This window comes from Citrus sinensis, chromosome 3 (genome assembly GCF_022201045.2).
Source record: "Citrus sinensis cultivar Valencia sweet orange chromosome 3, DVS_A1.0, whole genome shotgun sequence".
In the NCBI taxonomy this organism is placed as follows: domain Eukaryota; kingdom Viridiplantae; phylum Streptophyta; class Magnoliopsida; order Sapindales; family Rutaceae; genus Citrus; species Citrus sinensis.
The window spans coordinates 5,985,315-6,011,741 of record NC_068558.1 but is presented as its reverse complement, the minus strand read 5'-3'; the positions used below and the strand labels follow the sequence as shown (position 1 = coordinate 6,011,741).

General features: G+C 33.5%; 3 protein-coding genes across 6 annotated transcripts; 1 reads left to right on the top strand and 2 right to left on the bottom strand.

Moving 5' to 3' along the window:
• On the bottom strand, nucleotides 1–4,748 carry LOC102622859 (thylakoid lumenal protein TL20.3, chloroplastic). 2 transcript variants are annotated; one of them, XM_006477187.4, is made up of 7 exons: nucleotides 4,505–4,748; nucleotides 4,233–4,434; nucleotides 4,119–4,148; nucleotides 3,815–3,921; nucleotides 1,199–1,233; nucleotides 748–876; nucleotides 1–489 (listed from the first exon to the last, which is right to left on the bottom strand). In XM_006477187.4, exons 1-7 carry the CDS (start codon nucleotides 4,656–4,658, stop codon nucleotides 298–300), a joined length of 849 nt encoding a protein of 282 aa, XP_006477250.2. In that variant the 5' UTR covers nucleotides 4,659–4,748; the 3' UTR covers nucleotides 1–297. The 2 variants fall into 2 exon arrangements, with proteins under 2 accessions (XP_006477250.2, XP_024954889.1); XM_025099121.2 differs by having other exon boundaries at nucleotides 4,233–4,438; nucleotides 4,505–4,654.
• Nucleotides 4,749–11,003: 6,255 nt separating this feature from the next.
• On the top strand, nucleotides 11,004–13,784 carry LOC102622362 (axial regulator YABBY 1-like). Of its 2 annotated transcripts, none has more exons than XM_025098347.2 (7): nucleotides 11,004–11,352; nucleotides 11,505–11,660; nucleotides 11,789–11,924; nucleotides 12,658–12,706; nucleotides 12,908–12,983; nucleotides 13,182–13,259; nucleotides 13,338–13,784. In XM_025098347.2, exons 1-7 carry the CDS (start codon nucleotides 11,251–11,253, stop codon nucleotides 13,404–13,406), a joined length of 666 nt encoding a protein of 221 aa, XP_024954115.2. In that variant the 5' UTR covers nucleotides 11,004–11,250; the 3' UTR covers nucleotides 13,407–13,784. The 2 variants fall into 2 exon arrangements, with proteins under 2 accessions (XP_024954115.2, XP_006477249.2); XM_006477186.3 differs by having other exon boundaries at nucleotides 11,006–11,352; nucleotides 11,807–11,924.
• A 4,823-nt stretch (nucleotides 13,785–18,607) lies between these two features.
• On the bottom strand, nucleotides 18,608–22,758 carry LOC102622059 (monocopper oxidase-like protein SKU5). Of its 2 annotated transcripts, XM_006477184.4 has the most exons (9): nucleotides 22,382–22,752; nucleotides 21,996–22,105; nucleotides 21,636–21,906; nucleotides 21,412–21,550; nucleotides 20,423–20,789; nucleotides 19,768–20,133; nucleotides 19,580–19,658; nucleotides 19,091–19,290; nucleotides 18,608–18,988 (listed from the first exon to the last, which is right to left on the bottom strand). In XM_006477184.4, the coding sequence occupies exons 1-9, from the start codon at nucleotides 22,520–22,522 to the stop codon at nucleotides 18,886–18,888; spliced, it is 1,776 nt and encodes a 591-aa protein (XP_006477247.1). In that variant the 5' UTR covers nucleotides 22,523–22,752; the 3' UTR covers nucleotides 18,608–18,885. The 2 variants fall into 2 exon arrangements, with proteins under 2 accessions (XP_006477247.1, XP_024955148.2); XM_025099380.2 differs by lacking the exon at nucleotides 19,091–19,290 and having other exon boundaries at nucleotides 18,817–18,988; nucleotides 22,382–22,758.
• Nucleotides 22,759–26,427: the final 3,669 nt, after the last annotated feature.

The following is a 26,427-nucleotide window of genomic DNA, read 5'->3' as shown; positions in this document are numbered from 1 at the left end:
TTAGGCTTCACAAGTAGAATGTGTATAATTATTAATTAAAATAAGAAAGCCCAAATTGAATCCAAATTAAAAGGGCACTATTCCAATTCCAATCTCAGCTTGGAACTGATCAAAACAAGTTCCATGTAGTTTTTTTCTTTTTCTATTTAGCATAGTATTTTGTCATCTACGATCTCAATTTAGCAAGCAACTTATTTGATTGTTGGCACTTCTTTTCTCCAATTGCAGCTAGCGTAGCATGAATCTAAATAGACACAGAATATATGTTGTCCAGCACAACTGACAAGTCAGCGAAAATTATTTAGCATCACAAAGTCCAGTGCCCGAGTCACAGAAACCATCACGATCAAGCAACTTCTGAGGTGGAGCACTTAACAGAGGAGATGAAGGGGAACCATACGCATTCCTTCGGCTATTTCCACAACCTAGGCTTTTTCTGGTGCTCACTCCTGTTATTGGATTTGTTCCATTTGCATACTTGCAAAGAGCCTACATAAACAAACACATGAGAGTTAATGTGAAATATTTCAAAGACACAGAGAGACAGCATTATATGTCTAAGTTATCAACAGAACGATAACAGGGTATTGTAAAATCAAACCGCAGATAAAATTATTGAATCAGTATAAAATAAATTACACTGGATTATAGCCTGCAATCTTATCCTTTGAAAAAGGATAGTGAAGAAAAGTTAGAATATAATCAACTTTTGATATTAAAGAAAAAGTAACTGGTTTTTGACCGAACCTGCTTCTGTGCAAGATCTATAACAGCATCACTAAAATCAGCACCTTCAATAATGGCACCTCCAAGATCACTTCGAGTTAGTACTGTTCTAACAAGTACAGCATTCGTGAGATTAGCTTCGTTAAGTACCTGCGGTTACAGGAAGAACATTTATCAATATCCATAATCATAGGTGAACAATGGATAATTTGAAACTAGTGTCTACACTAACTTGCTACACTAGTTTAACAAATTAACCTGAATTTTTGCAGCTGATTCATAAACATTGATGAATTTTCTACCTCTCTGATAATACAAACATTTCCCAGAATTTGTTTGAAATTAAAACCGCAGAACCTTTACATGGATTAATACTTCTCTATCAGATTTATAACAAATGATAATGATTCCTTCCTTTGTTAGTCACTATCCAATGCAATGGCTAAGAATTTGTAGTAGTAACTAGCTTTACCATGCGATCCATTAATGTGTCACTTAAATCCGCACCTGCACAACGACGACAGTGAACCAATATTTAGACATCAAACACTAAAGCATAATCCAATAATAAAAGAGTTAATTTCCATTTACTTTCAAACTATTCAAAACATTAATTCATTTCCCCATTTATCATTAAAAAGATAAATGATTCGATTACGAATGTCATCATCGTGACCCTCATTTACGCTATACTTGTTAGCTACAAATGTTTTTAATAATTTGAGATAAATTGAAGTATGCGAATTTATGAAAAACAATTAACTTGTAATAAAATGTGAATATGAGGTGAATTACGAACTAAAGCTTATTATGAAAAAAAAAAAGACTAGAAACAAAATGCACAATATTAATTTGGATTAAATAATAACATAACATTTGGATTTCTAACATCAATAATTTATTATAAACACCATTTTTTTAAAAAAAAGAGGGAAAATTGATGTTGTAATAAAATAATCACCAGTGTGCATTCATTAATAATAACCACTATCTTAATTATGTGGTAAGTAAAATGTAATTATTGATGGAATAGAAAGATAAAATATATCTTATAAGAAATTTTGAAACAATAATTTTGAGGATTCGAATTCATCTCAAATTTCAATTACAATTACATATGTTACTCACTTATTAGAAGATGAATTTTATAAATTATACATAGTAAAATTATTATTATTATTATTATTATATCATTGTATAAAATGCTGAATCTTAACGTTATTCAATAATTGTAATTATTATAGGCTTTAGATACCTTACATAATAATGTAAGGTGCATAATTCTTTTACAGCAGTTTGATAAAAATCTAACAATTATAAAAATAATATGATTTTATTATCTTATATTTCCACAACCGTTACATTTTCATGAAATGGCTGTGAAAAAATTATGTTAACGTAACCTGATCCTTGCTTATAGAAGAAGAGTGGCGCTCTGAAGGACAGCCGTAGAACTTACCGGATTTCAGAAACCTTTTGAGAAAGGGAAGTCAAATCGTTAATTAAGGTCAGGACTAGGGTTGTTCATTGTTTCGTAATTCTTATTTTCGGATGTGATCTCTCCTTCAAATCCTAACGTTGTTACATATGCGCTCTGTTTTTGCTTCGCTCTCCGGTAATTATTTTTAATTTCAGCAAGAATTTTGATTCTTTGCATTTTCTTTCGAGTTCATCTAGAATCAGAACCCACCATTTACTCTGTCTTTGAGCATCAACTGATAACTAACCCCTTATCCGCCTTTTTTTTTTAATTTTAATTCAGTTATCGGATATGGGTTTTATTAAAGAAAAAGAAGGGAGAATTTATCTAGTACTCAGAGATGAACCCTTTTTCTTATCTACGCTGCATCATGCTCTATGGCTTTCGTACTTTCTTGAATTGCTTGATGATTATAGAAATTAAGACATTGACACTTTCTTGGTGCTGACCCAGCGTTACCTACTAGTAAAAGGTCTGTGTTATGTTATGTATGTTAAATCTGGATTGTTGATTTTATGATTTCTTGCATGGTATCTTCACTTACGTGGATTTTAAATTGTCAAGAGAAATGTGAATTGTTGACTAATGGTGGTTCTCCTACCTTAGAGTTTTAAAAGACAGACATTACAAGTATCAAGAGTGTTTTAATGGATTGTAAGAAGCAGAAGATAAGTGCTGTTCGTGATTTTCCAAAGGGTTGTGGTGAACAAGGAAGAGCTATTGCCGACACATTAAACAATCTGCTTGAGGCGGGCTGGGAGCTAGGCATGTTATATGATTCAGAATCCGTGGTGACATCAGCAGTGGCATCAGGGGAACATAGGGGAACAGATATGACAAAGTCTTTGAATTTGGAAGGATTATCCGGTCCATTGCAAACTTTAAAACACAAAGCTACTGAATTGTCTAAGAAAGCTGTAACCAGAGTATATCCATCCCGTAGAAGAACTTCGGGTACCAGACACTTTCCGGAGGGTTGTGGTAGAAAGACCTCGCAATCTGTTAATGAAGTTGCGTGGGAATCAAATCCTAGTAAAGCCAACGGATTGGAAAATGCGATATCTTGTGTGGAAGACATCTCAGCTGAAGAGAGAATTAAGAGAGATACACAGAAAGGTGAAGCTGCTGTGGGAATCTTAGCTAAAAGAGGAATTGCTGCAACTAGATGCTTTCCTGACGATTACAGAGAGGAAGCACTTGGTAGTAAACCCAATGGCTCAATAAGTGAATGTGGCAGAGTGACCCAAGGTAGTAAACCCAGTGGCTCAATAAGAGAATGTGGCAGAATGATTCGATCACATGGAAGCATACTTACTGATTGGGATAGGGTCATTGTGATGGGATTGATGGCTTCTCATAAGTGTCCATGGAGGCAAGGAAAAGGAGCACAAAAACCAGCTGGGAACACAGGTGTGACCATGGGTAAAGACACTAGCAGAGGTAGACAAATTTCATCTACTATGAGGAAAGGAAAAGTGTTATAATCATACAGTGAAAATATCTTTCAATTGTTGGAATTGCTACATAACGGTACCGTAATTACTGAACACTAGACCAGCTTACAGTTTCTATGTGAGAAATGTTAATGTTCTGTGGCAATAAGCGTACCTGTAAAATTGGCCTTATATGCAACAGCTTTCTCAAGATATGCACCATTGAATTTTGAACCACTGAAATCAGATTCTCTCATATCGGCTGATGTGAAATTTGCTCTTCTGCATAAGCCGTTTTGCTTGATTAAAAAACACAAGCATACACAGAAACACATATCATTTTTTAAGTTTCAAGTTGCATAGAATATTGGAGTTGGAAGTTTGAAAACAACGGTAAATTATTTTCTTCTCTGTTTGCAAACAAATTTAGATTAAGTACTAGGCCATACAACGCAAAGGTTTTCAGTAGGATGAATCACCTGAAATTTTCTTTCACATGTACTGCTTTCCTGCAAAGCAAGAGAGAGAGAGAGAGAGTTCATTATTGGTCCATAAGCAAAACTATGTTGACAATTCTCATTGAAGAAACTGACCTGAGATCTGCAGAACCGAATTGGGCAGCTGACCCTATGCCAAATTCCCCGCGAGTTTCTGCCTCGTACTTATTAAGATCAGCAAGAGCAGAGATGTTAGAGCTGCACGATGCAACCACCGCAGCTGCTAATGCAGTCGACACAAAAACTCGCCAGTTCTTTAGTTTTGCATATGGGCCTGCACACTGATTGTTGGAACAATCTTCCTTTTCAAGTAAAATCAAGTTAGTCGGTGAACAGAAGTAGTTGATGTATTCAAATGTGTAACTCACCAGGAAATTGGCCTTCACTCTCAGTCTTGGAGCTTATTTGACAGGCTACCCAAAGTGGCTTTGACAGGGCATGCAGCTGATACGGACCCTTTGAAGATGAAGAGCAGAAGTTCAGAGATTTAATGGATAGTGGGGAAATTGAAGAAAGCGCCATGACAGTGTGATAAGCAGTGAGGTGGAAGAAAGATTAAGCAGTGTCAAAAACACTGGAGTTGCATTATATCATTCCTCTTTGTCTTGATATCCACTTATTTTTGTCGCAAGAGGATTGGTTGGGGTGGGCGCGCATATGCTAGTTTCTTCTTTGGTTGATCAGATGCCACTTGTTACCATTTGATGCAAAAAAAATCTTGTTCATCAGTCAAAGCACATTCAATTTCAATGGCCTATATACGTGTGAACCCTACATTTTGAGTGTGGGCGTGCAAGACCGGGGCTCTTGGACAACAGATTCTTGTATTTAGTTATGGGGTTTATTGTTGTGGGGTAAAACAGCAACCGGCCCGTCTAAATATTTCTAAATACCCGAAGTAATATTTCTAATCAGCCCCACACTGTTATTTTGCCTGTATCATTGGTTTCTCCTCAATAAAATTAGTAGAAAAAAAAGAAATGAAAATATATCGTTAGATATTTAGTATATAATTAATAAAGATGGTGGTGATTGCATGTATATTTGTATCCCAACTTTATGCATGTCTAATAATATCAAAATTACCTTATTGAAACAAAATTTTTGAATATATGTGCTTTGAGAGGTTATAATAATAAATTTGATTGGCTCATTGTAAATTTCACAAATAATTTTTGTGGTTGTAATTACAATGGAAGGATATTTTATATTTGTCTTTTTGATCTCTTTTCAGCTACTCTGTCATACCTTCTTCTATCTCTATAAATATTTCAACTTTGTCATATCTTCTCCTCTATCTCTATGAATATTTTAACTCTTTAGATATCCATTTCTCTTGGGGATTATTATTATTTTTTTTAAAAGTAGTGATATCGATATTTAACTTATCTCATTGACCCCAACTTTTCAATTAGCTCTATTTTTTTTTCCAAAAACCAAAGTTTCTCTTATTTATCACTTTTTTAAACAGCACTCATTCAAGTTATTTGATCTCAAATCCAATTTTTCAACATAAATATCATAACAATTATGTTATGTAGGGTTAGCAAAAAAGTGCAGACTGACCCTTTATTTTAAAAAAAATAATTTCTAAATTAAAATAATATATTCACAACTAAAAAAATAAAAACTTAATTCCTTAATTCATAAATCTATGATGCTTAAAAAATTTAAAATTATATTATTAAACTCTCTTTTGAATTTTAATTAATTAAGAGAATGCTTGAATCAAAGAATCTAGTAATAAAAAGAATTAGATATTTAAATTTTTATTAGCTTCATTTTCTTTATTTATTATTTTATTTTTGAAATAGTTATTTTTTTAATTCGTTGTTCATATAATCATCAAGTTGATAATTAAACTCATTGCAAGTTTACAACATTCTAGAAAAAATATATATATAAGAGCTCAGATCCTGCCTAGGCCCGTTAAGGCCCAACCTTTATACTTTTCCTCATATGGGCTTGTATCAAGCCCAGTCTATGCCCGCAATTTGCCATTTTAATGTTAAGTTTACTTAGTTTAGATACTTACTAGTATGTCACCAATCATTTAGTGATATATGTATAGTATTAATTGATTGAAATTGTTATTTTTTTAGTAGTCTTTATTCAACATATGGGTAAAATATCCCATATGCGGTTGCAAGAAAATGATTGTTTAGTTGATTAAGTCAATTTAAAATAATCTGAAAGATTTTCAACCATAAGATATTCTAACCACAGTGATGTATGTGAAATTGCACATGTTTATTTTCTCAAATGGATACCCTCCACATAAAATGGTAAATTATTATGTGGGTCATGAACTCAAAGGATACTTTACTGTTACGAACTATGTACACAGTAGTACAAGTATTCTTCTCTAAGTTAGCTTCCATGGATATTTTCTTCGACAGAAATTCTCCATTATATTGTGATTCCCGTCCCACATTAATTGCTTGACAGTAAATTGATATGTTACTGTAGTAGCATATTCCCAAACGAAGTCGTCGTGATCAAAAGAATCACTAGCTAGCTTGTCTTATTCCGAGTTAAACGAGGAGAGTAATTGGGGAATTGAAATTGATTGATATGGATGTAAGGAACGCAAAATCAGTGCGTCGTCAATACCCATCCCTTTAGTGGGGACTGGGTACAATACAAATGGCCATATGTCTTAGTTTGCGTGGTGGAAAAAAATTTAAAAAAATCCCTAATATTGCCCATGCAACATGGCTATAGGAGAGCAAGTGGGGTTTATATTTATCTATTAAGCTAAAAGAATAGTTTATGATCCATCAATCACAAATATGTGAATCAGCTGCAGATTCAGACAGGATTAGATTTTGGGGGGAAGCGAAGTAAAGGCCAGGCCAGACCACGCCGGTCATGAAATATCATCAAGCCCCTCATTACCTCTAACTTTATCGATTTCTACCCAATCCCACTACGCAATTACAAACAGCAACAAATAGCTCATCGCAGGCTTTTAACAGTGATAATAGCTTTTCGTTCGTACGTACATTCATGATTCAACCATACGAATTCATGAATCAATACGTGAGTGTGTGTGTGTGTGCGCATGTTATATATATGCATGGATGATGGACCACCATGCATGCATTACACTACATTTGCAAGTAACACTGCATCGGATTCTAAGGAATAGGACAAAATTAACCTCTCTCTTATTTCCTTGCATTCAAAAAGTGGTTAAACCTGTTTGTTAATGTACACTGAACCCATGGGCTCACGAGGACTCGAGCCCTGCTCTATAGTCTAGCTATAGCACCAATTCACCATTCAGTACGTAAAGGCTGGTTACTGCATCAGAGTCCTGATGACCTGCCTTAATCCTACAGAAAAGTTAATTTGCTGATGACCAAATTAAAGTTGTCAAGCAGGTCAGCCCCTAGAGCTATCGAGCTAGCTGGTCTAGTAACCTGAATCCACTGGCCTAGCATTAGCCATGAAATTAAATGAACCGTATCCCTCTTTATTTCAACATTTAAATCTTAGACATCATTGAATGAATTCAAAGATCGTGGTTGGAATACTGTCTCCGAAAGTATTTGGAAAAAAAAAATAGTGCTCATTTTTATGTTAATCATTTGAGTAATAATATAGTTATAAATTTTTATATAAATGTATTTTATACAAACTTGATTGAATTACATATCTTTTGGCTCACACGATCTATTTTTATTATTTTGTATTTTCATTCAACCAATAAATTAATAACAAATCAGTGTGTATAAAAATTTATAGATGTATCATCACTCTAATTATTTTATTAGCAGTATCGGATCCTATTCTATAATGAGAATACTTTTATGCTTGTTTTAAAAAGTAACTTTTATTTCATAAGGTTTTAATAATTCGACAAGTATAATAATCATTCATTGCATTGGTCAAAGACTCAAAGCAGTCACACAATGAGAAAGGAATTTGTTAGGCTTAATATTGAAACCCGTCATTTATTCTCAATAATATTTAAATTAAGCACCCAGTGGGGATTTTTTATTTAAAAAACTCCAATTTACTTATTTGGGTAAAAGGCAACTTCCATTGATTTCAAAAATGATAGATAAAACAATCAAAGAGAGATTTTTAGAGTACATCAAACATTATATTCGAGGAATTTATCTTCTAAATTTATATGCAAATAATGATCATGATTTTTTCCATGAGTGCATGATATATTAGTCTTGATTCTTTCTAGATATGTGTGTATGTCTATGTCATAATGGTCTAAAGCTTGTGTGTCTATTTTCTAACTTATAATCAAAAGCTAACTCAAGAATTGAGTATTAACTTAAGCTTATATTTTTAATCCATGAATTATTCTCAGTCAATGTGAGATATTCTCCTCAGCATCCTCTATCAAAAGCATTTTTTTTTTTGTCCTTATCAAATGGATAGATAGTGTTGGCTAACTCGTATATGAGTCTGACTTTAATCCCACATAAAATCTTATAGGCCTAATTCATATTAAAAAATTAGTTCAAAAGTTAGAGGTTGCTTCAAAGTTAAAATCGTAGTCCAGAAATTGTTGTCGGCCAGTATAATCTCCTCAACATAGTTTTGTTATGTGCATCACATAATGGTTTTAATCATTATCATAGTAATTTTGTTTCAACACATAATATTGTTGATCCTGCCATAAGTGCTGTGTGCATGACATTATAGTCTATCTTTTTGTGTTTCCTATTATGTCCCAACTCTAAAATACATATTGTTACAATAAATGTATTGAAATTTAAATCTTGGTTTGCCAGTGAAAAATAAAAAGACCAAGCAAACAGCTCTGTCGCACCAAAGTAATTCCAGCAGAAAAATAATTGGGAGACATAGGGATGACCGAATCAGGGCAATATGAGGCCATTTTGCCCCTTTTTTTACCGGATAAAACGACGTTGAATTGCAATAGCCCTATCTTATTATCAGGACCATATAAATCTGGACAGCAGGGTCAAGGTTCTGCTTTATGTAGCCCGAAGAACAGATTGTCTTCCTTTTTCATTCAAAATTGACTTTTCAGCCATGTGTGTCTGATGTGTCTCGGATTCTAAGGGCTCAGTTCCCTTCAAAACAAATTAAAGAGGTATGGTTTAAAGTTTAAAATTTGAATTGAGTCATTTCGATGGTCTGAGAAAGCCAAATGGACTTTACAATCTTTTCCCTTTTACTGATTCCAGTCACATAAAATATCATCCATTCCCACTCCCCAGTCACTCATGAGAGATCAACATTAACCTTCAAAGCACAACTTTTTGGGGAAGAGGAAACACTTAGGCTTAAATGAGTAAGGATGGCGATAGTTGTGAATGAACTGAACTATAATATATGTATAAAGAATTGAAATAAACTAAAACACTAGATGAAAAGGAAGCGTCAAAAAGAAAAAGATTCCAACCAAATTAGCTATCAGAAGCCAAAAGAAAATGGAAATGTAGGAAAGGACAAAGATGGTAAGTTGGTAACACCGACAGGGTGCAAGTCTGTGCACTGAGATGGGCCTCTGTTGACATAAACACGTATCTGCGTAAGACGAGGGAGAATGAATGGTCATGTCACCAAAAATAACCTCTCTCAATAATCACTGATGAATAAAATATTGGTCATAGTGAGAATTTAAATCATACTGTCATGATTATGTTATTATGATAAAATTATATAAATATGTTACGATCAGTGTGTCACGGGCGGAAGCAGTGTGAAGGAAGCCTATTGTCCCGGGGATTGAAGGGGGAAAGTGTAGGGTTTAGGGTTCGGAAATTGAGGCAAAGTGAAAGGAAAAACAAAATTTGATAAAGAAGCACAAGGTAAAAGGGCTAAAAGGCGAAGGGTTTCGCCAAAAAATATATCTATGTATTTTGAAAAAAAATAATAATCAAAGAAGCAAAGGGCCAGTAAACAACACAGCGTCTTAACTACTGAAAACAACAGGTGAGTAAGTGAAAGCTCCATCACCCCCATGCACACGTCCCTTTCGAGCTCCTCTCCCCCACATCTACCGCCTCTCTCTCTCTCTCGCTTTGCATTGGGAAAGCCAAATGCCAACCACATGTATTTATCTTTCAATTAATTAACACCATGAGTACGTTTATGAGTACACACTCCAGACTTTGCCAGTTTGCCTTGCTACCGGCATGTTTATATATACATATATATATATATACACACACACATATACATATATATATATATATATATGCACACACACACACACATATATGGGTACCATATCATCCATCAGTAATTTTACACAGAGAATTCGCACAAGCTAAAATATAAAGAACACAAGCTTTATTATACTACATACAAAACATGTTGTATTAAAGTATGTACTTTTCCTACTTATTTTATTAAAATAAGAGATTCTTTTAGAAAACAAACTCTCATTACCGATTAGAATTTGATAAAATAACTTATTTTCTCATTACTATAAAAATAATAATTCATTTTATCACTACTTTTTAAACAATAGTCCAAAATATTATTCCATTTATTTACTGATAATTTATTATAGAATTTATTGAGGAACAAATATGATTTTCAATTAAGGAGATACAAATCATTCTAAAATAAAACTCTCAAATGCAATCAAATAACATCTCACTTTCTACATAAATTTAAAATTTAAAAATAATATAACTATAGTTTGATATTTTCTATATATATGTTTCCTCATTTGTATTATATGTTAGTCAAATTTTTTGCCCCCGTTAGCTTGATTTTCTAGCTAAGCCACTGATATGTATATGTGTATGTATATTAGTATATGGTACATTATATTCGTCATCTGATGAATGCATTGCATGACATGATACATACATGAACAGAGGGTTTCTCTGTCTATATGGTCTTATATTATCTACTAGACCAAATAGCTCAAACCCCCAGCCATCTCTCTCTTTCACAAACACTATACACTAGTTAAAAGACCTTTCCCTTCTTTCTTTCACAATTCAAAATCAAAGAAAGAAAAAAAAAAAAAAACAGATCGAAGGTGGTGGTTAAGCTGTCAATCAATCAATCAATCAATCAATCAAAATCACTCGCACACCCGCAGGCACAGACCAGTCATCAATTAATTTTAAAAGAGAAAGAAAAGGGCAAACCAAAGAAGATGTCCATGTCCTCCTCTTCTACTACCTTGTCTTTGGACCAATTCCCTACCTCCGAGCAGCTCTGTTATGTTCATTGCAACCTTTGCGACACTGTCCTCGCGGTATCATTCTTATTCATTTTTCACCATCTTACAACACTTCCTTATATAATTAATATCCCTTCAGGAATTAGGGATAGGGCTAGCTTTCTCAAAAGAAAATGTCAATGTCCATTCTCCTTTGTTTTTTTTTTTTTTTTTTTGGTTTATATTAGGTGAGTGTTCCTTGCACGAGTTTATTCAAGACTGTAACGGTTCGATGTGGCCACTGCACCAATCTCCTCCCCGTGAACATGCGTGGCTTGCTTCTGCCTTCGGCTAATCAATTCCATTTGGGTCACAATTTTTTCTCTCCTTCTCATAATCTTCGGGTGGGTAAATCATGACGCAATAAACCGCGTTTAATTAATACTCAAAACTAGCTTGTTGGTAAATTAATTTTGTTTGTATATGTACTTGACTAATTTGTACAAGATTCCATGTTGTTTTTCATGGATAGATAATTTTGGTTTTGCAGGAAGAGATCCCAAATCCATCTCCAAACTTTCTGATCAACCAAACAAACACCAATGATTTCATTGTACCCACTAGAGGTGTAGTTGATGAGCTTCCAAGGCCTCCAGCTACCAGCAGACGTACGTGAGACTCATTACACTTCCCTTCGCTTTACTTCTTCCTTTCTTTCACATTTTATTGCGGGAATGTTTTTAGAGCTTCAACATTTTCAATTTTGCAAGAAAAAAGAAAAAAAAAAAAAGTGCATTGGTCAGGCAACAACATAGTGTTATTTCTATCCCTAACAAAGGTTTGATACACACACACACACACACACACACACAGACGCACATATATATTGTTAAATTTCTCACTTTCTATGTTCGTTATAGATGTTGTACTTGCTCAATGAATTTAAAAAAAAAACCAGAAAAAGAACCAACCGATCTGCTTTTTTGATCACTACTAACAGTAGTCAAGGGTCTTTCTAAATTGTGTTAAGTTAAAGAAACGGGACCTTTAGTACATTAAGTTATAGACACAAAACCTTTTATTATGCCTGCAGTTTCGACCTTCCCTCTTATTTTATGGGGCCTTGATTAATTTGTCAACAAGTTTTCTTCATTTATTACTAGCCCTAAAAAACTGCATTAATGTTTCTGCGTGAAATCAAACTAACAATAATGCTTTCTTTCAAGTCATTCTCGACAATTTGGGCCCCTTTTTTTGTAGGGTTTGGGTGAGCAAAATAAAGCTTATGCTATACCAAAATATAGTTGTAGTAAAAAAAAAAATCTATGAATAGGGCCTTGATAGATGATGATTTTAGTGGTGTTACTGCGTCTAAGTCTGTGTGTGTCTGCTCATTTACAGCACCAGAGAAGAGACAAAGAGTCCCCTCTGCGTACAACCGATTCATCAAGTGAGTAATGATGATTCAATAGAATCTTTCCCTCTGTTCATGATTTATAACTATTTAAATAATAGCTATTAATTAAATTCAATTTATTATGTAAATAATATATAAAATATATGGTTTTTTTTTTTTTTGTGGGGTGACTTAAACACTTGCTAAATTTGGAGCAAGAAATAATAATAATATTCACTTCAACATCTGCTGCAGGGACGAGATCCAACGCATTAAGGCTGGAAACCCTGATATATCCCACAGAGAAGCCTTCAGTGCGGCTGCTAAGAATGTAAGATCCAAGACAAGTCTTTTAGGGTTTCATCTCTTTACCTAATTAGGTTTTTTTTTTAAAAAAGAAAAAAAAAGAAAAAAGAAAGAAATTTATTAGGGTTTCAATTTAATTATTCTGTTTTTATTCTACACATGACACAGTGTCTGTGACGGTGTTTCCTTTAACTGATCCTATTTTGTTTCCAATATTTGTCAGTGGGCCCACTTCCCACACATTCACTTTGGTCTTGTGCCTGACCATCAGCCGGTCAAGAAGGCTAACGTGCGCCAGCAGGTAATTAACCTCTTGTGTCGATCATATCACGTATACACTGTTTTGTTTGATTTGATTAGATTGATCTCGTGCATGCAGGAAGGAGAAGATGTTCTGATGAAAGATGGTTTTTTCGCTTCAGCAAACGTGGGTGTCTCGCCTTATTAAGAATGGCTTGCCATTGCATATTGCTGGTTTTAAATCTAAGTTATGTCCTTTGTTATGATCTGTGCCTGTGTCGTCCTTTATCGCTGCAGTAGATTCTAGCTAGTGGTTGAGTTTAACAACACTCTGTTTAATTAAGTACTTTAATTTAATCCAATCTGCTTTTCAAGGTCTTTTTCATGTTTATAGTTCTCGTCTAGTGTGTTAGTTGCCTTAATTACATATGTCTACTTTTAGACTTTCTTATGAATTGCTTTGTTCGTTATCTCTATCCCTTCTCTCTTTATTTGTTTCACTTCTTTAAATTGTTTGCTTTCTTAGGGAGATTGCCGATGTGGGTATATATATTGTCAGGCAGATTAATTACTTCACAATATCTTTCATCTTCTGTCTGATATTGTTATTATTTGTTTATCTGTGTTTTGTGATGACGCATGTTTTCACAAGGTTGAGATCAGAAATGTAATTAAATCTTCTAACTATAGACTATTATAAATATACACATGTCATAAGATCTTTAATTAAAAGATTAGTACAATTTCGATCAACAATAAATTTAAATTTCTTTAGTATATGTTTGTTATAACAATATTTCTTGAAGCTCCACTAAATAGATCCGGTAAGTTATGGTGGATTAGGACTATATATCTAGATTTAGCATATGAAAGATCCATTTAATAGCCGTAGAAAACTTGGATGGATTAATTTTGATTTCTATTGTGTGTTTATATGCACTCCTCTAATTGCTACTAATAAGTTTTATCGGATTGACCTAGTCAAAAGATATATTATGGACAAAAAATTTAGACCTCACCATTTATGAGTTTTTAAAGATCTTGAGTCGAATGTAATTATATTAACATTTATATATGATTAATGTTGACACTAGTTTAGTGGGTAAAATCTCTCAAGTGAAAATAAAAAATTTATGATTTAAACCTTACTCACATGAGGTGGGAGAACATTAAATTGTCATTCGACTATATATATATATATATATATATATAAAAGCATGCATGTATAATTAAGAATAATTACTAAATATTCTTATCCAACAAGGTAATAATCATGAATAGCACCTTTTTATTAAAAAAAAAAAATCATGAATAGAGAACCTAATAACACTTGTGATCATTTTGTTAACACTCATATGATTAAGACTAGGTCCAGTCAGCATGAAACCAAAGCTGCAGTGCTGCTCATTCAGTTTTAACAACTGTTGAATGTTGAGGATTCCCCGATGGAATCAGCAGTCAATGAAAAGATAGCATATCCACCTAAGGTCCAAAAATAACCTGAAATTATGAAAATAGGTAAACTTGAATTACTTTTTACATTATAGAATTTTGGTGATCAAAACAATAAGTAAAAATATCAATTAAATTGAAATTATGATTATCGTATGATATGACATTATCATAAATTAACATGTACCTAGTGATTACTCATCACTTCACCGTCCCAAATAAGGTGATATATTTACACACAACATATATTTCATATTAGTCCCTAAACTTGGTATTTTTATTTTATGTGTACATGTTACTATAAAATCTTAACATATACACACTTATTTTTTAGATGATCAATTATGGTAAAGATTATAATAAAGAAAAAAGGGCATTTTTATCATATGAAATAATTTTATTGGATAGGTCCATTATAACTGCTTTATAGCTTCTTTCTCTAACGTTAACATGTCATTGATACAAACGATGATAAAATGAATGGTAATGAAGGGCTTAGTTAAATATATGTTCTCTTAAAAATTTGAATCGTGTGGTATTTCCCCTGACTTAAATTTTTTACTTAAAATTTTAAATATTAACTACGTTCAGTGGTAGGGATGATTGATGAGTTGGTATCATTAAATTTTAATTTTTGACCTTATATATCATTGAATTGAATAAAATGAAAATAAATGAAAATTTAAGTCAATATATCCCCGCCATTTAATCACAGACGACGAGCCACTCCGGCCCCAATTAGGGGTTGGCCCGATGTGGTTTGGTTCCCAATCAAACTTAACTCACCGGTTTTTTCAGAAATTATAATCTGAACGCTACCCGTTCAATTAGTTATTCACAGTTTTAAACCATAAATTCCTTTGTATTTTCTAGTTTATTCAATTTTTAATTTTTTTTTATAATCCAATTTTAAAGTTTGCCCACCCCTAGCCCCAGCAATTTTACCCTGGAAAATATTTATAGAACATTTTCTCTAATTTTAATTAACTTGACTATCATTTAGAAATTTTGTATGAATGGAATATCCGTAGACTTTCGCCTCGAGATATTTTACGCCCATTAGGCCATTTTTCATTTTTCACGCTATACGGGCTTGACTATTTCTGTTCTTAGAGGAAACCCACTTATGTTTTTGGGTTCAATTAATGTGGGCCTGTGCCCCGAATGATCCGTCAACATTCAACAAGCTGAGGATGTCGCACTTTCCCAACGTCGTCGAGAATCATCAGAGTTCCATGGACAGGCATAGTATCACGATGCTTTTAGTTTGGCCGTGACTTGTAAAGTTGAAATTATGCATTACGCATAAGCATTGGATGCGGCCTGACAAAATCTAAGCACTGTAGCATCCACTTCTCAGAAAAAGGTCCATGAAAGGTAGCTCCCACGAGTGCTTGGAAATCTTTAAAAGCTGTTGCCGTTTCTACACAACTTGTTTCTCCATTCCACCGCCAAAAAAGAAAGCATGGTATCATCACTGAAGTCAATTCTTTAAGTCAACATGCCAAGCAGTTCAATGTTCAGCTTTTTAGAAAAGCACGCAGCTTATTTATTAAAAGACGAGTCCATGTGGATGTTGCAGCTAAGTTATTGCATGTGTTTACATTCGTACAAGCAAATGCGGATCGAGTAAATGGTTTAGCAATGCTAGTAATCAATGGTTGCATGTGAAAACCGTGTCCAAAAACTGAGAATTAACAACAGTTCCTTTCTATTTGAACGTTGAACAAGCTAGTAAATAACAGCCCCTCATGAACCCAAATGGGCTGGCAGCAAACTCTGATTTATTCATACACTGATAGCGTAAAAAGCAAAATCACATTCGTTACTTTTTGTGAAGATACGCGTGTTGGGGGGGGGAAATATGCTCTTTAAAAGTGTATGTGTTTATTTAATTATAATAAATAATATTTTTTATTAATAAAATATCTTAATTGTATTAATATTTTGAGTAAAGTTCATTCAATCATATTATATGTATTTATGTGATTACTATGTAGATTCACAGAAGACATAAATATAAGTTATCTTATGATTAAATAAATTAAGTTCGCAGTTGATAAATAAAGTTGGACACTTTATTTAGGTATAGACTGTAATAAATTTATTGAATAATTTGTCTTAATCATGTATGAATTTATTGATATAGTACGACTACATTGAACAATATCATATATGAGATTTAATTAACTTTACAATAACTGTCAGACTTATTAAATCTCATATGCATTGATTTTACTATAATCTTAATCTTGAGTTAGTTATAATTGCATAATTGTAATTGTTATTATATTTGAGTTACCAATGGGCACGACACACTCTTATAGTCAAGATTACTCGGTATCTTGTTGAGAGCAATTATGAGTATTAGAGTTATAGATTAACAATATATAATTTGTACAACACATCCCTTGATGGGTTTTCAACACTTGATCATAAAATTATTTGGCTAGAGTATGTCAACATATTTAGTATGTTGAAAATTATCATTAGAAAAAATCAGTAACTATCAAAGAATAAGATGTTATTAAATTGATTGGACAATTGAGATATTGATTTAATTAATGATACAATACAAAAGATTAACAGTACAAAGGATTATGCAGTAAAAAAATTAATGTGGCATAGGTCGAATTATTATTCAAAAATATTATCTTAGATAACATATAATTATGGAGGTCAATTCCAATCTTTTAGTGGAATAGATTTGAAATTAAATAATTGGACTAGTTTAATTACAGGTCTAATTATTATAGCCACTATTGTATGTACCGATATGATCTATGAAGTTAGCTCATTTGAAATTGATTGTGCCGCTACTGAATTAATAAGCAAGATAATTAGTTATTTGAGTTAAAAACCTAAATATATTATTTAGTGGGAGACTCCATATAATATACTTGTGTCTAAGGGGTCTTGTATTATTTTACAAGGTGGGCTCCTATGACAAGAAGAAGTAACGTTACTTTTGATTTTATTATTTTTAATTAAAATCAAATTTGATTTAATAGAATTAAAATATATAAAAATATGGAGCCTAGGGTTTTTATTAAGATAAAGATATAAAATAACTTATTTTCTCTCAAAAAGGAGTGAGATGCCACATTATACAGATTAGAGAAAAAAAAATTCTCTAATTTTGAGAAAAAAAATTTCTCCTGCTCGTTGTTTTTAGTGATGATAATTGCTTTTACACGACAAATGCAAATCAAACTTGAGTTATAACCTAGAAGATTATTGATGACGACTTGTGATCTAACAAGATTGATGGTGACAGTTTGTGATCTAATAAGAGAAGTGGTGACAGATCGTAATTTGAGAATCTAGATTAATTTAACGAAAAAGTCAAATCGAATTGTTAAGGTATAATTTTTTAGATTACAAATTCTTATGTATTATATGAGATTGATCCTGAAAATTTTTATTAAAAAATTTAAAAAATTAATTTTTCTCTATCAATGTGAAAAAGTCATCAGGCTTGAATCATGAAGAACAAGCAAAAAGAAAGACGGAAATGGGGGATATTAGATGCACAAACAGTACACGGGGGCATACTGGTGCAGTTGGCCAGGCAACAAACCCCCAAAGCAAATAAAAAATAACCCATACAATCTTAAAACATGGTATCCAGCTGGATCAACATCTTCCACCACACATGGGTTGGAAATGTGGGACCTGCACATCTTATTTACCCCTGCTTCATGTCACTTTCGAGTTCATTGGCACATCTGCTTATTAACCAATAATATCCCACATCAAGATCCAAGGGCAAAAGCTTTGGATCACTAACCCCATCATGAGTGTTGTTTCTGTACCAAAGCTATGAGACTTCATAAAAACTTACCTTCTGAAGGCAACTGCCTGGTGGTTTTGTACCAGCAAGCATCAACAATAACAGCAATGAGCATATAGAATAGATGGACATGTTTTATAGCGTTTCCGAAGTACAGAATGAGATAAAACTAGACTGTAGGATGTTAAGTAGTATTGAAAATTGATAAATTGTCATGAGTACAAAAACTGTAGGTAATAAAAGAATGACAGATCCAATAAATTAAACAAGAAACCTTGGAGGCACGAACAACATTGTGGACAGAAAAAATACAGGTCTAAATGACAGAAGAATCGTATCAACAAGACTAAAATTACACACCTACACACTCACAACCATAAAGCTCACTGAGAAGCCAAGATGCAACGTGGGGGAAAAGAGAAAACATCCTAAAGGAAATTGCTTAGTGGAAGAGTACCAGCATAGCACACATGGTCATCAGCAGCGTGAAGAACATCTTCAATCTATCACCAGTAATTGCGGTTGCTGCAGAGATGTCTTCTGGCCTGAGAAAAAAGGAAAAAAAAAATGTAGAGTCAGAATTGATTATCTTTCTGCAGTAACAACTTAAGTGTTACATATTAGACATGGATGATCACAGTCCATACTTCTGCAGGTGACTGAGGGCACCGCAAAAGAGGGCATTGTCCGGTATGGGAAACTCAGTTTTATTTGTAGCCTCCGGATTGACTACTCTAACGTATGTTTCTTGGCCAAGATACCACGAGTCAAGGTTTTCTGTTCTGAGATTCCAGATCCCCACATTGTCAAGTGATACCAAGATTGCAGTCCATGCGCCAGGATAGACCTAGACAGACAGACGGAGAGAGATTCATACTCAAGGTCACGATTATCAAAAGAGAATTCTTATGAGCATTTCATCTTTCTCCACTACAATTGAAGTCTTGATCAGTAAAGTTAGAAACTCATTGCTTAGGTTTGACATTTATAGCACAAATATTACATGACATCATTCATGAAACTTCCACAATTGATCAACTTGCCTATTTGTCAAGTTTCCGGGGTAATAATTATCATTGTTAAATCTGCCAATGACATAGATGATAATTCTATGAGGATATAGAAACCAAACACACCTGTGTTGTGGTGCGGGCAATACCATCCCACTTGTTATATGTGCCCCTGCTGTTATCTGTCCACTCACCATAATCCATCCTGCAATAGATTGATTAATGAGAAGGTATAAAAGGCACTTTCTTAGATCCATTATGCAGTAGGAACAAGCAGAGATAGTGATGGCAATAGGACAGAACAAAATTCCTACCCGACGACAAAAAATGCATAACCACTCATGTGATATGCATGCATCTTGGTGTCATTGTTCTGTAGGATGACTTCCATAAATCCCCTATACGTTCCATTAATTACCGATGTTTCCATCCGAGGTGGTCCTGTAACTGGCTTAGTGGGAAAATCAAGCTTATAAGCTCCCTTCACTTTGAACCAGTCGGCTAGTCTAATCGGGGTGGAAGGATTAACGAACGATATTCCACTAAGAGTTGCCCGCCGTTTTCCGTCAATCATTTCTGGTGGCTTGTTTCTCAACACATAAACTTCAGTCACATTGATTGAGCCATATCGAAAAGAACCCTGTGGATTTGGACGGGCACCACTTGCAGATACATTCCATCTGCATAGTTCAATCACAGAACACCCAAAAGTGAGTAAATATAAGCAGCCAATTCAAAAGAATTGCGGAACTCTATAAAGAGATGTCAACCTGCCAAATTTTCAGTTTTTTATATATAATCATATAGCAGAATATTTGATAATCGGCATATGGTACATAATTATTGCAAACTTATTGATAAATTAAGAAGGAAAATCTGGTTTATATATTATGCAAGTTGTGCAACCCCCAGCCCCAAATCAACAGCAGCATTTTCTGACCGTATCAGAGTTCCAAAAGAGAAACCAACCTGATGGATCTTGCTTGGTTCATGGAGAAGGTTTTGTCAAATTCATCATTTGGTCCTTCTGGGAGGGGACCGCGTGCCTTTCCTTTGGAATTTGTATAGTGCAAGATGGCAACACCAGTAACTCTTTTCCATTGTGATTCATTCACAAACCTTGCGCTTGCAACAATGTAATAATCGGTACTAGCATTTTGATCCATGGTTACCAAAAACGAATAAGATTGTCCTACGTGTATATCTAAGCTAGTATAATTCTGTTGCACTGTATATGATCCCTCTGTCTCTGCTAGAAGTAGATTATGGTTTTGGATCCTGAAATTCAGAGAAGTTGATATTCCAACATTGTGCACGCGAATGCGATAAGTTTTCCCTGTCGAACATATTACAAATGTCAAGAAAACAATTGAGCAGTTCCACCATAAGCAAAAAGGTGTAGAAAAGATGATATTCAGACTTCAAAATTCACCTGAGGTCATCAAACTACAATAGTTAATTGAATGTTTATCACAGTCATACACCAGCGAAATTTGTCTCTTTTATCTCTTTAAGCGGTCAAAATATTCTGATTTAAATTTGTTCCCACAGAACACAAAGTATTCTAGCCAGACGCCAAAACGATTTAGCAAGATTTAAGTATATTCACATTGGTAGCCCCATAGCAAAGATGGGCATCCATTCAGTTGATACCCCTGACATGATTTATCAACGAGGAAATAACAATCCCTAGACACAAAATTAGCAGTCACACTAATGATTAGTGTATATCCGAAGTGCACCATCATACTTTTTCTAACATTATTTCAGAAGTAGGCTTGATGTCCTTAACTGCTATTCCATAGTAAGTTAACGGCCAAAATAACATGGTACAGTTAACATAATAATGGGTACCCAGCTAGCCAGTATTTGGCAAATATGAAAGGTAAACAAGCTAAATCAAATATGCTGTCCAGCAAAATAAGTTGGGCTAACAATGTATTATGTACAACACCCACCTGGATGGACTTCAATCGTTTCATAATCAATGCCATCAGGAACAAGTGTAGTGTTATATTGGTAAGGGCCTTTCCCATTGATTAGCACCCCATCTGGCATTCCTAGACCTTTCCCAGCATCAAGTGTCTTTCTCAGAGCCTACAAACGAAAAAAATTAACCAGCATCAAACATGTTACACCCCATACTTAAAAGTTGAAACAAGTAATTTTAAAGAACACTAACCGTGTGGTTCCTCGTGTACCAATCGCCAATCAAAATTGTAATATCCCCATCTGGGGTATCAAAAGGAATTGGAATAATAGCTCGGTTGTTAATTATAAAGCCACCGAAACCGCCCGATGCTCTCTGAAAATGGAGGGATGGGAAGTAAAAGAAACTTCCAACTTGGTCCTTAACCTGAAACTGGTAAGTCCAGTTCCACTTTGGAGGAATGGGACAATTGGTGCCCAAAAGTCCATCTTGCCATGAGCTACGCCTTTGTTGAATGCCAGACCTGTTGCACAATCAAATTTCACTCAGTACATGGGCTTAGAGCGTTATTTCTACATGAATTTACGACAAATATTGAAGTAAAATATTTACCAGTGGATAAGTAGACTTTCGTCTAATTTGTTTCTCACATTGACAACGACATTGTTGTTAGTAGTCACATTTATAGTCGGACCTGGAAACTTGCCGTTAATAGCAATAACCTGCGAAGCAATGGCAATACAGAATCACAAACTGGACCCCTAATACCTCTTCAACTTCATTTCAAAGCTCCCTATACTATGCAAACTAAATATCAAATACTAAGCTCAGATAATTTTTTTTTAAAAAAAAAGGTGATACATTTTATAGATCTGAAGCTAAAAATTGAAACTATAAGATATCTAAAACTAACCCGTTTGCCATTTACGGAAATTATTACACATATCCGCATGGAAAAGAAAATGTGAAGAAAAAGAAAGAGATCTAGAAAATGGAACCTGCTGGGGCACACCAAGAGGAGAAGCAGTGATATAAGAAACCTCAAAGTCGAAGTAAACAAACAGATCTGCAGCAGAACACAAGCTCGCGAGCAAGGCAATGTGGATAGCCAACAAAGATAAGCCTCTACACAAAGCCATTTTGTGAATCTTTTTCTTTTTCCAACTTTGGGCGTCTTTTGAACAAATTTAGAGCAAAAATTCCTTCAGCTTTTTACCTGGGTATTACATTATCAAACCCCCCCCACCCAAAAAAAAAGAAAAAAAAAAAAAAGCAAGAAACCAGAGGCTCTAAAGTCTAAAGAGTGCTGAAGAGAGAGAGAGAAAGGGAACGGCTATATTTCACTTTGTTGGCTACTAGAGTGTGTGTGTGTGTGTGTGTGTGTTTTCAGTGAGCAGTTTTTTTGGGCCTTGTTAAAAGGAGAAATAAATGCGTGCAAAAAAGTCCAAAACAATACCCCCTTTCCTTCTTTTTTGAAAATACAAAACAGGGAACTTAATGGTTTGGCCATTCATTGAGTGAACTTAACGCGCCCAAGCTTTTGTCGGTCCTCGGGCATCAACTCATGGTTTCCATCAAAATAGCAACGGCATTTACAATTTGACACACATGATGGAGAAATAAAAAAATGACAGCCCATAGCCAGATCACACATGAACGGTTTAGATGGATGGATAGATGCAAACGACACCATCAAATTAAATTATTAACTTGGCCGCATGCATTATGCATTTAATAAATACAAAGTGCCAATGAAAATTATCTAATTACGGTTAAAGTTAAACGTACGCGTGTTGAGTGGTGTTCCTTTTTTTTTTTTTTTCGGTGCGTCCATTGACCTCCAACGTTCGGATCCTCTGAAATTTGCAACATGATTGCCAGCCCATGAAATGTGGACCCCCACAATTGCCGTAAATAGCATCTAGGGCTTCGTGTTTATTTGGTAGGTAAAAGCGCCTTTACCAAATAACCGTCTGATTTGATTACTGTGGATGTGACTCTTCTGGAAATAATAACCAAATAAATACATAAATAAATAAAGTTGCCGAGCTGTACGATGTAATTTTTTGGAAAAAGAAATAAAAATTTCGAAAATTAACCTCGTGATACCAAATGACATAAATTTATTTATTTTTTTCTTAAGAAAAACTTTTTTACCCTTTCTGGGTGTGCTGTGGATACAGCCACAGTGGTTGGCCGCTAGCCCTACCCTACACGAACTTTATGGTCGTGACGAAACAGGATCCAACGGACTGAGGGATCAATTTTTACTTTTTGTTGTTTTTGTAGGGGACCACGCAAATCACGTTGAACAAATAATCCTTTAAAAAAAATTAAATAAAATTACAGAAAAATAAGTCGTATTTTCCTTGGGGTGCCATTTATTTTATAAGAGCATTACCGAAAATTAATTATTATTTTTTATTTAAAGAATTATATCAATAAAAAATTTTAAAAAAAATTCTTTGAATGAGATTGTCCTTCCTATAATATCTCTAAAAGACTCTTTTAATTTAACATTTCAAATATTTATTTGCTTATCTGTGTAGCAAATAGAAAAATGAAAAAATAAGTCATCTCTCAAAAGATTCTTCAACTAATAATAAGTTTATATTGTTTTAATCAAATTTTTTTCTCCACTAAAATAATAACAATTATAACGCTTCTCTCTCTTTAAGAATAATGAGATTAAAATAATACAATATTAAATTAAGTGCTCTAAAAAAATTTAAAATGAGACCGTGCTTCTTAAAGAGAAATAATAACAATCTTATTTGAAAAATCTCATTTAAAGTGTCTTTTCAATTTTTTTTTTTTATTGATATGACTCTTCAAACAAGTGTAAAATTTCTTTTAAAACACTTTTTATGATGCTCTTATTCTTCAAATAACATTTATTATTTTTTATATCATTATTCTAGAAGCAAGAGAGAATCATATTATTGAAAAAAAAAGTACTTAAATTTAGTATTAAAAAAATGGGGAGTAGTTAAATTTAGTGAGAGAAGAATTTAATTAAAATAATATAAATTTACTTTCATTTGAAAAATCTTTTGAGAGAAAAACTTAACTTCTCACACTTCTATTTGTCATATAGTTAAGCAAATAAGTATTCGAAGAATAGAACTAAATGAGTCTTTTGGATAACACTCTTACACTCAATTTAATAATCTCACACCATAACCTGACATGTAGGTTACACAAAGTAAATTTAGAACAAAAAAAAATTATACAAATTCATGGCCCATATTCATTAGTTGTTTTTGTATTAAGAAGTTATATTTGAGCTAAGATTGAATAGAATATAAGTAATTTTTTCATGAAAATCATTCAACAAGTTACACTCGATAAAAGTCCAATTAATAACCAAGTCAAATGTACGGTGGTTCAAATTTGACACAATAAATCTAAAATATCGATGGAAACATGGACCACCACATGTCTTGCATTATTATTATTTTTTTTCATTTAGTCCAATGACAATGTTGGGGTATAATTTGTGCAGAATGAAAAAAACAGAGAATTGTATTAATAATGGTGAAACTTTATTATATAAAGTTATGTGTTTATAACTCTATATGTAGAAAAAAATAAATAGTAATAGGTAAACTATAGAAAAATAATGTTTACTTAAGGGCAAGTTACAAATGTTATTTTTTTAAAAGATATTATTTCCCTCCACCAATTAAGTGATGCACATGAATTAAGTAAGTAAGCCTCGATGAAACAATGAAACACTTATTTGTTTGCTTGTGTTGTGCATTGACGAAAACAAACTTGAATACTCTTGACTATTGCAAGCCTGCCAAGAATCAATATATTGTTCCTGTAAAAAATAATATATTGGATGTTTGATGCATAAAAAAAAAGGTGTTATATGATGAAATTCATTTTAGGAAAGAGGGCTGAGAAAAGAGTGATGTAAGATCATTACTTTCATGTCTAAATAACTTAAAGACGATCTCTATTTATAAATATACTCGTGCCTCTCTATTTGGGTTGTCATCTTTTATAATACCCCTTTATTTATGGCCGTTGGATCAAATCTTGATGTTAATCAATGATTCAAACTAAGCTATCACCATTTCAAATGAATTATCACTCTTTAAGTGAAAAAAATACATCTTTTATAAAACACAATTAATTAAACATATTTTTACAATAAGAATAATTTATTTTAAAAATTATTCTAACATACAATATGAAATTTTGTCAATTCAACTAATTGACACCCATAATTTTTACACTGGCTTTACCTTTTTATTTATTATTAAATCAAATTTCGAGTAAAAATATGGGGACAAAATTGCTGGTCACGCACGTTCAAACGAGTGAACACCGGAGCCTTTGCTGACAGAAGATCAGTCTTAGAATAAGATTGCTGGACTTCGGTTATCTGCTTCAAAACGAGATTGTTGTGGGGCTTTAATTTTTTTGTCTTAATTTTGAGGCTTTTTTTTTTTTTTTTCATTTTATTCTGCTGCTTCCTGCTTTTGAATTTTGCAGCTCCAATGCTGCATCATATTGACTTTATGTATCCAGGTTCCAATCTTACCCATTTCGTTTATCAATTACTTATTTGAAAGTTACCTTTGCAAGATTAGTGAAATAATAAAGAATTGTGCACCTATTATCTCTTTTATTTTAAGAGAATTCGTTGGTTGAGAGCCAATTAGTACGCACCCACAATTAACCAAAAGCATAATTATAGAGTTATGCTTGTGGGTTCACGCAGAGAATGGGTTTAGAGTAAATGGAAAGACTAGTTAAGTAAACAATATTCTTGTCTGCCGACTGCCGAGTGGTGGTTGGGTCTCTCATCACTTATTAACTCATAAGAAAGACCCATAATCAGTGATTTAAAGACACGTTAGCTTTGTTTTTCTTTACTCTTGGCCAAGACACATCAATCAGAGTATCAGACAGCTTAGCAAGCATACTAATCACAACCAAACATCCATACAATTAAATGGGTTTGCTAAAGTCCATCAGTTGATTTGGACTGCAATTAACCTCGTAAAATATTTTTAGGTCAAATCTCGTT